The sequence below is a fragment of the Elaeis guineensis genome, chromosome 4 (assembly GCF_000442705.2).
Source record: "Elaeis guineensis isolate ETL-2024a chromosome 4, EG11, whole genome shotgun sequence".
In the NCBI taxonomy this organism is placed as follows: Eukaryota; Viridiplantae; Streptophyta; class Magnoliopsida; order Arecales; family Arecaceae; genus Elaeis; species Elaeis guineensis.
This window is the reverse complement of record NC_025996.2, coordinates 44,671,146-44,681,112: the sequence shown is the minus strand read 5'-3', so window position 1 is coordinate 44,681,112 and position 9,967 is coordinate 44,671,146. Positions and strand designations below refer to the sequence as shown.

General features: G+C 38.0%; 1 protein-coding gene across 1 annotated transcript; it reads right to left on the bottom strand.

Annotated features, from left to right (window-relative positions):
* Window positions 1–6,015: 6,015 nt before the first annotated feature.
* LOC140857507 (membrane steroid-binding protein 1-like) lies at window positions 6,016–9,698 on the bottom strand. The gene is made up of 2 exons (XM_073256483.1): window positions 9,279–9,698; window positions 6,016–6,706 (listed from the first exon to the last, which is right to left on the bottom strand). The coding sequence occupies exons 1-2, from the start codon at window positions 9,584–9,586 to the stop codon at window positions 6,190–6,192; spliced, it is 825 nt and encodes a 274-aa protein (XP_073112584.1). The 5' UTR covers window positions 9,587–9,698; the 3' UTR covers window positions 6,016–6,189.
* Between the last annotated feature and the right edge of the window lie 269 nt (window positions 9,699–9,967).

Genomic DNA, 9,967 nt, shown 5'->3' with positions numbered 1-9,967 from the left:
TTGGTTCGTTGATTTGTATATATCAAAGAAGATTAAAGCATGTACAAGCAAACCGTCAAGTGTATAATAACCTCAAATTCCGTATGACATAATTCTAAGTTTCGTATTTGGCAAGGTATTCAAAACTTTTGCAATTCTTGAAATAACGCTGCCATCTTCATTTCAATCAAAAGCCCTAGGGGCTGATGGAGGAGGAAAATCCCACAAACAGATGGAGAGAGGCTTGACCCGGAAAAGAAAGGATGTGGACAAGTGAACAACCTCAACTCTTTGCGCATGTATCATGATTTTTTTTTCTTCTTCATTTTCTCATAAGAAAGTTACCAGATGAATGGACTTTGTTAGTAAGAAGAGTCATGTCCAATATGACTCTTAGGTTTCTACATTGAGGTCCAGGCATTGCGAAAAAGAAAACCCGCTCCGTACGATTTTTTTCTATTGCGTGCATCAGTGAATTTTTGTTCACTTTGTAGGTCTCATATTGGACCATCCACGGTCCAAAATTTACCGATTTAGAATTTGCACGAATGACCGACATCACGACTAAAGCCAATTTTAGGAGTTCCATAAATTCAATTGGTTGGTCATTAGATATTCTTAGAAATTGGATAATTTGCACTTAAGAATCGGTTGAGCATCGCATTCCTGGGATTAAAGTAGACAAGATATGACTTGATTTGTTTATAGATTGTGTCGCTGATCAGGTAAACCTGGTCAGAGCCCACTGGCATGTCGGCAACCATAGTTTGATCCACTTTTAGATTTTGTCTCAAGATATTAAATGGCTAAAAATTAATACGATTAGTAGACTTCTAACTCCATTGCTGGCATGAAATCTACTAGTCTGAATCCTCTCAAGATCACCGACTAGACTTGGGAGTCAAATTCGGCAATTGCAGCTGCCCGTGTTTGGTGCAATAGCTATGCTATGGTGAGACCCATGCTGTAAATGGGCAGTAGTTCATGCAATACCCCATATTGTTCTAGGTATAAAATCTAAAATTATTCTGCATTGTTTTTTGCTAAAAATTTAATCCTTTTCCTTTCCCGTATTTAGGAATTCCTTTACCACTTAAAAATTCATGTCTATTTAGTATGGATATGTAAACAAGAGTAGGCAAAAACTGACTATGATTTTTTTTTTTTTTTAGTTTTCATATCAAGGAATGAGATTACCATCCAAGATTAATACCACAAATAAAATGTTTACCAAAGAAAGCTCGATCATTATTTATTGCTCTAACAACAAATAATAATTGTTATTTGCCTAGTTTAGCCCTTGGAGCAGCTTTTCATTAATAAGATGATGGTTATCACACTGACTATTATTAGTTGTTAATTTGTTATAGCAGGAAGATATCTAACAATATTATAGAGTAACATTCTATTCTAGTTACACATAATTAAATAGTTTTTTCTAAACTGACAATGAGAAACGTTGTTAACATTGTTAATTGAGTGGAGAATGAAAATGTCAAACTAACAATCGATTATGATAACATAATTGTGATTACAACAAGATAACAACCAGATAATGGCCAGCTAACAACCAAATAAAGACTTGAGCCATGTTTAAACTAAATCATCACTTGATTTTCACTACTCCAACTAGATCAAGTACATGATTGATAAAATTAGTCCAACATAGCTATAATCACTCATCAAATTTGAATATTAAGAAATCCATGGTTTTCTTGTCAGTTAGAGTAAGGTTCAGTATAGCTAATATAGCAATGCATTACAATTCAAGCTAGTGTTTTTCTAGCAACCCACTCCAATTAAGTTAGATAAAATGCAATTAAACTCATTATAGCCTTTTTTTAAGCTTCATGCATCTATGAAATCCTGCCTTTCCTTTTGTTTAACCAAAAACTATCTGCCACCAAGACTATCTTTTAAGTTTTATCCATCTACCCCATACTTCGCCAACTTGTCTAGATTTTGAAGGAACTCTCTAGGCTTGCTTCTGAATATGAAGCTAGAGCAATCCATATTCATAGCTTCGCAAATTTGCACTAAAGCTATTTCTTTCACTATAATAGTTATGGTGAGTAACATATTGTTTCCCTTCTTTTTTTGGGTTAAAAAGAGGTCCATAGGAAGAAGGATAGTCTCTGACTACTTATAATACATTAGACACCCATGTAAAAGTAGGATTAATCTATGTCTCTAATATAACCACCAGGGCACTTCACCTCAATTGACACTTTGCCCTTGAGCATCCAAATGACATGGAGTGGTAACCTGGCCTGTGCTATAACCAGGCTTACAAGGTCACCACTTCAGGCCCAGCGATGAGCACTGACCAGTGAGCTCGGACCAACCGCGTAACGGCCCAGGTGGCCATCCTCTTTCTAAAAGAAGGGTTTTGAGATCATTAGGTTCGCTTCTAAAAGCGCCCCCCAAAAGGGCGAACAAAAATCACATGGGTGGGATCCATAAAATATTATATCGAGCGGGCCTCCTTGTTTGCCATCTTTCCGTTAATATCAATTTTAAAGTATAAATTTGAAGATCAAAATCTTTTCTACTAATGAAATAGTTTCGTAGTCAAGGTGTTTTTTTCATCCTCATTTTTAATACATATTTTTTAGCAATACATACTATATGACTGTATAATACACACTAAATATATAACCAGATGGTATATACTGTAAGTCTTTTTAACATACACCCAGCAACGGCCTAATATACACTTATAGCTAAATTAATACATAATTTACCGAACTTTGTATTCATTAGTACACAGTATATGACTTGCTGATACATACCTCGTAAAGTATTTATTCGAAATTCTAATATACATCTTTAGATAAAGTGATACACAATTTTTAGAACATAGTGCTTATCAGTATATATTACTCATCAGTACATAGCACATGAGGAAATGATATATACTAGATGGCTTAATGATATATACTGTAAGTTTTTTTGATACACACTGAATAAGAATCTAATACATACCTACAGACAAATTGATACATAGTTTATCGAATTTAGTGTCCATCGGTATACAGTATATAGTTAGTTAGTACACACTTAACAAAATATTCATTCAATATCTTAATATACACCTCTATTTAAAATGATACATAGTTTCTGTAAACTTTTAGATGCAAAGTTTTTAGAAAAGAAGAAGGATTTGAAACTCAAAGAATATCTCATGGATAAGAGAGATCGTGCATAGGGGTTGGAAGAGGAGAAAAAGAATTGGGAGAAAGACCTTGTGGATGAAAAGAATGGCTTGATGAGAAGGATAATGGATGGAAAAGACTTGATGAAGAAGAAAGAGGATATAAACAGTTATGAAGGGTCTCCCTTAGATATTTATTTTATTTTTTTTAATTATTTCAGTTATAGAACTAATTGACTCTAGAGCAATCAAATCCCTATTTAACTTTTATGTTTCTTGAAAAAAAGAAAATGTGGTATGAAATTAAGCCTGCGCACATGATGGCTTATAATGCCTGCCCATTCGATGGCCTATACTGCGTGCCCCAAATGATTTTTGTTCCGAAAGGATTATTCGAAAAAAAATAACAAAAAAGAAAACCCCTGAATTCTTGCCCCCGTTGCCCTGTCATTCGTTTTTCCTCCTCCTTCAAATGCGTCATTCTGCGACGATTATTTCTATTCGTATGTCTTCATGTTTGGAAATTTATAAATGAAAATTGATAAATGAAATTTATAAATGTCAATCCTAAAAGAGATCGTAAACCCATGGTCATTGCCCTTATAATTCTGAAGGATGTTCCTTCCTGTTAGAGAAGATTGCTTGATCTGAGCGATAGAGAATGGTTTTGTTATTATATAGTGATTAGAAATTGTTACTAATAAAGTAAAGAGAAAAAAAGAAAGGGCTCACCCCACTAATTTGGGCTTGCGTAATTATATTTATAGCGCGTGGGTATGCCTCGATTTCTCAAAACACACACACAGAAAGAAGATAGTTACATGAAGGTTTAAATGAAGAAAAAAAACGCAGATAGTTACATAAAGGTGCACACAACAAAAGGAAGCCACCAAAACTCTTCAAATGGCTGTTATATCATCTTATTCATATATCTCATCAGGACTTCTTACTATTAGACCTGCTCAAATCATTCAACTTGCCACTAATGCTGCTCCGAATGACTAGGGGGCTAGATGGTGAGACCCAACTCTGTTGTAGTATTTGCTCTTAAGTTAAATATTACAAGATAAACCTTATACAATGAGGTTAAATATTAGTTAATGTAAGTAATATATAAATATATATAATCTCAGGTTCTCAAGGCAAACAGGCCGTCTTTTAATTGTCCGAGGCCCGGCCTGATTCTTAGATCGGGCCTATTTTGGTGCCCAAGCCCACTAATGTCAGGCTGAGCTGGGCGGGCCACCTAGCTCGCCCATAACAAAAGTTGGGGGAGTGTTGAAAGGTTGCTGAGACTTTAATGCTATTTGTCCTCTTTTTGTTGCTTCAAAAGAGAATAACGGATTTTCTACCAAAAAAACAGAGAACAAAAGATTACTAACTTATCCTTGTTAAGGTGCTCAAAAAATAGTCTGCATTATCTGGATCTATCTTTCAAACAAATCCATGTCAAGTGACAACCTGAACGGCCCTCTAGTCTTGCTTCCTTGCGACACCTTGACACGAGGATTGTGAATCTTAGAAATGAATCAGACCAGCTGTTTCAATCACTGAACATGCTCCCTTTTCCACATTTATCCTACTGTCAGCTAAGCATTCCCTACTCTTTTGCTCACCAACTTCACCTCTCTCTCTCTCTCTCTCCATCCAAGAACTTTGTTCATTGCACTATGCCAGGTTGGTTGCTCAATATAACCAACCTTGGACCCGGTGTGGATGGTTTGGAAGGACTGATGCAGAGATATTTTTTAGCATAGCCACACCTTCCCTCTCTGGTTTTCCGATCAGCTGAAACGTTGGCAACAGAGTTCTATGATGCTATCTCACTGAATTCATGTATGATGATCAAGGCCACCCAGCTTCCTCTTCGGCGCCCCGGAGAGCCTCCTTTACTTTTTGTGTAAGCCCCCCAACGATGGAATTATCAAAGTGAATGTTGATGGGTCCGTTGGACTTTCCACCTGGAATGCAGTGCTTGTGGTCCATGATCAGAGAGGTTCCATGCTTGCTGCTGGTGCCATCTTATTGTACGCTCAATCTATGCCGGTCGCTTAGAGCTTTCTACACCCTGTTGTCATAGTCCTGCATTGATTTATTAGCCTGGACCGATCCTCCTCCTAATAGTACAAGCTTTTAAACTATGACTCCATGACAACCAGCATAAAGACGAGCTATTCATCATGACCATTATTGGTCGATGCAGATCCCTCGCACCCTCGCAAGAGCCAATCATGCCAAGGGCATAGGGACTTCGAAAAAAAAAATATATATATATTCCGCTCATCACCCTTCAAGACTTCGATCTCACAAAATGGGGCTAGGGAGCAAACTGAATCACATCTTCCGTGAAAGGAACAGACCCTTGTACTTGATCAAACCTTGGCTGAGGTCGATCGGAATTCCTCTTGGACTGATGGCTTCTCGTCTAAGGAGTCCGATTTGGTTCAGGCTGCATCATGTTGCTTTTCCTAGAATGCAACTGGGAAAAACCCTCTCCCTCACGAACCCAAAACTGATTGCCGATCAATCAAGCAAACAGGGCCAGAGGCTCCGCGGCTCAAATCCACTACGAAATAAGCATAGAGATTCCGACTATTGAGATTTCCCTGTTTTCCTTGATCACCAGACATCTTTTAAAATGTCAATAAATGTTGGACAAACGTTACTATGGTTAAATCCACATCCTAGATTATAGCAGAAATCTAAATTCACATCCTAGATTATAGCAGAGATCTATGGAGCATGACACCTAAGACTATTCTCCAATATCTGCCCCAGGAAGTCAAGAGAGCAAGACTTATTCCCAGTCTAGCATAGCAATTCTCTCTGCAATAAAACTGTTGATAAACAGAAATTATAGGGCAATCCAGTACATCAGAGGATGCAACAACAAGATAACCATTTTAAGTCTCACCAGGATGCGCTTATTAACCTGTCATACAAACATAACGGGAAAGAACGCCCCTCCCCTCATCTGAAAAGAGAACATTCCTCAAAGTTCTTTATATCTTATAGGTTTTTCTACAAGCGAAGCCCCTATCATGCTGTAATTTGAACTATTCTTTGGTTCCTTCACCTGCACCGACTTCCTTTAGATCTGCTCCATGATCGACAGCATCAGCTTCATCACCATATTCGGCAGGACCGCCGACCTTCGATTCTGCCTTATGCTCTCCCTCATTACCATGACCTGCTGGACCATCTTCGTTTGATTCTGCTATATGCTCTGATTTAGCGCCATGGTCTGCTTGATCAGTCTCCTTGGATTCTGCAGTATGGCCTACTTGACTATCTGCAGGGCTGCTGTCGGTGGTATCAGCAGCTCTCTCTGTTGTTCCGGAGGCACTGCCTGCGGATGCATCTTCCACAGGCACAGTTTTCTTAACCGTCCCCACCTTCACATATTTGCTCATGAACTTGTACTCCCAGTCCTGCAACGCCTCAAGCTCAAAAGGACCAAGGCCAGAAATATCACCAGTCAAATCCTTTGGTTCAAAGGACATTTTTGCCAGTGCCCGACTAGCGTCTTTACCAGCAAACAATGCGTATGGGCCCCCAGGTCCATAAAACATCCTGTATAGAGAAACATGAAAATATGAAGAAGATTTCAAACACTACGGATCTCCAAGTAATCATACAAAATTTTTTAATCTAGTGTACAGGACAAGACGTTCACATTTAGTAGCACAGCAACATGCAAGAAATTTAATTGCTTAGGTTCAAATCATTCAAGCTGGTAGAGAAGAAATTCTGAACAAAATTGACAAAGATTCCGCCAACTAGAGCAGGTGGTCACTCAAAATGGATTTATCTGAGAAACTGATGGACCGTGTAAGATCCAAATCACCAGCTAGACAAAAAAATCTTGAAATATTTCCTAACATAGACAAAGTAGGCATAGAAGGTTTATTATGTCATAACTTCGATAGATCCTAAATTAAGAAATCTGGATTGTAATCATCAGGATTAGGCTACTTAAACCAGTTCGTGAAACAGTCACACGTTCAGCAATCAGGAATTAGCATAGTTAGATATTTGAAATTCGAAAAAGAATCTGGCAATTTCATCAAAAATATGAAAAGAGTTCAAAAACTAACAATTAGAAATATTTAAAAAGGTCCATTTGTTTGCTTAAAACAGATATAAGGAAAAACAAAATAAGAATTGGCAGCAGAAAACAATACAACAACAAAAAACATGGTATCGATAGGTTTTAATGCATAGAAATTTCTTAAATTAGTTGTCAATATGTCTTGAATAAATCAAAGAATCCATTGCGAACTTAAAAATATTTGAAAAACTCTTGGATTGACTAGCTGATGGAGAATAAATCATAGAATTAGTTGAAAAATTGAAAATAATTCAAGAATTTTTTTAATAAATAAGAGAATAAATTTACTGCAAGTGCAAATTATAAAAGTCATGACTTGAGTAATTCCATCAAGATAGAGGTAGTTTGCTTGAATCAAACAAGTGATCAAGAGATACATCAGATACATCAATGTGCACTAACCTCTAGTAAATCCAATCAAAAAATATAATGAAATGGTATGTTAAAAGTCAGGATTCCAAAAGGCTGACATATTGGTCATCTTGGTGAGTCACTGAGACTAAGATGGACCTCTTCAATCTCAGTTACTGTCAGTGGACACGGGAGATGGAAAATTTGGAAAGTCCAAGATTTTCTGAGATCCCTGCTGGTATATCAGTATCGAGATATTGAAATACCACCAATATGGTAAATCCAGAATCAGCAACTATTTAAAGAAGTAACAAAAATGCCTATTTAAAGAAGTAACAAAAATGTGATTAGAAAATATGGACTGACAGATTGTTATCGCATCCATCAATATCTCAGATATAAATTTTATAACAGCCAAGATAATACAAGCTTGAGATTTTTTTCTCTCATATCAAATATTGCCCGGTATCAACACAGACAAAGATCTCAGCCAGATGTGAGGCTTGGTTGAAGAAGATCCAAAGTATATTAAATGAGCACAGTTTTTAAATATTACAAAAATCAAGGTACAGACACTGCAACACGAAATGATCCTGGTATGATAATACTGCATTGAGGAATTCAGCCAATTGCGTGCACCATACGTGTTCTTTCATATTTATTATTATTCGGTCCCCTATCATCAGGGGGAAAAAAAAGAAGAAGACCTAAAGGATGGAACCCTGTTTGCAAACAATAATTACTAAAACCATTCACCTAAGAATTGGGCGGCTAAATAGTCAACAAGGGCAGCAGATATTGAAAGGAAGCATGGGATATAGTAAACAACTGGCTCTGGTAAACATCAGCTATGGATCGGACCATCCAATTTTTTAGGACCGCTACTGCTAATAAAACCAGCAGCAACCAAAGATTCTGGCACTAAAATTATATAAGATAAGCACCGCATCCATGAACCCATAACCTAAACCTCTTATCAGTTCTGAAGGGATGGAAACAGAAGCAAGAATATAATCTATGTGAATCAAATTAAGGACCATCACATAGAAAAATCAAACCATCAAATTCATTAAATCCACAGCATAAATACCAGAACAACAAGCAAATACTCGTCCTGAACGAAGTGGTTCTGCGGACCTTGCTGTAGTCTTTCGGAACCCACAGGATAGAACAGAAGCCCGAAATTCTACTAAATCGTAAGCAGCAACCATGAAGCATCTTACAAAATATAACTTCTTATAATTCACAAAAAAAAAAAAAATCTAAAAATGGATGCATAAATACATCATATAATGAGAAAACAAATCATCCACGACCAGTTAAAGGAAATTCCATGTAGCTCAAGGAAAACGAATGGAAAACCACATATGGTGACCGACAGCTATTGCCTGCTATTATCTTCCTTATCCGATAAGACTGAACAGACGAATCAGCATAGAAAGCCCACACGAATTACAGGGTAGAAACAATTAAAATTAGAGAGAATTAGTACGAAACCCTAGAATCCCTAAAATCTAAAACCCAAAAGTTACTGGATCAGATTTTCACGAAAAAAAAGGTAAAAAAGCACGCATCAGCACCAGATTCCCAACCTAAAACAAAAGAGAGCCGATCAAACCATCAAATCGGATCAAAAGAAAAGAAGGAAGGTGAAAAGAGAGATAAAGAGAGTGGGTGATCAACCTGCTCTGGGTTACGTCGTAGATCTGGCCCTTGATGGCCATAAGGAGAGGCTTCTTAGGATCGGAGCCGTCGTAGGCCTTGAGCTCCTCCTCGGCGATCTCGCCGAGCTGCACGGGGGGCGGAAGGGGCTCGACCTCCTCGAACTCGACCTCGCGCTTCCTCGGGGCGGGAGGAGGCTGGAGGAAGCCGGAGACGACGTGGTAGAAGGCGGCGGCCAGGGCCAGCACGGTGAAGAAGGTCGCCGGGGACAGCCCTGTGTAGGCCTCGATCGAGTGCTTCAAAGTCTCCCACAGCTCCGCCACCGCCATTCTTTCTCTCGCACCCTTTTGCTAGGGAGTCCCAACGACTTTTCTCTTTTTCTCTCTTCTTTTCTTCTCTTTTATGAGGGGAATGAAGGAGGTGGGTGCGGGGAGGAGTCCAAGGCGGTGTGCGTGTCCTTTTATCGAAGGTCTAGATTTGTGTGATGTGGGGTGGAATTCGAAAGGATTGGTGGGCCAATAAAATGTTACCAAATGTGGAAACGTAAACAAAGGCCTGGCACGTGAGAGGACAACAAGTATGGGTCACTGGCTGAAGGATTGGATTTATTTATTTATTAATTTTAACTACTAGTAAATGTGGGCACAACTTTGAGTTCCACATGAAAATAAAATTAATTTATTAAATTTTTATTTTAAATATTATCTAAA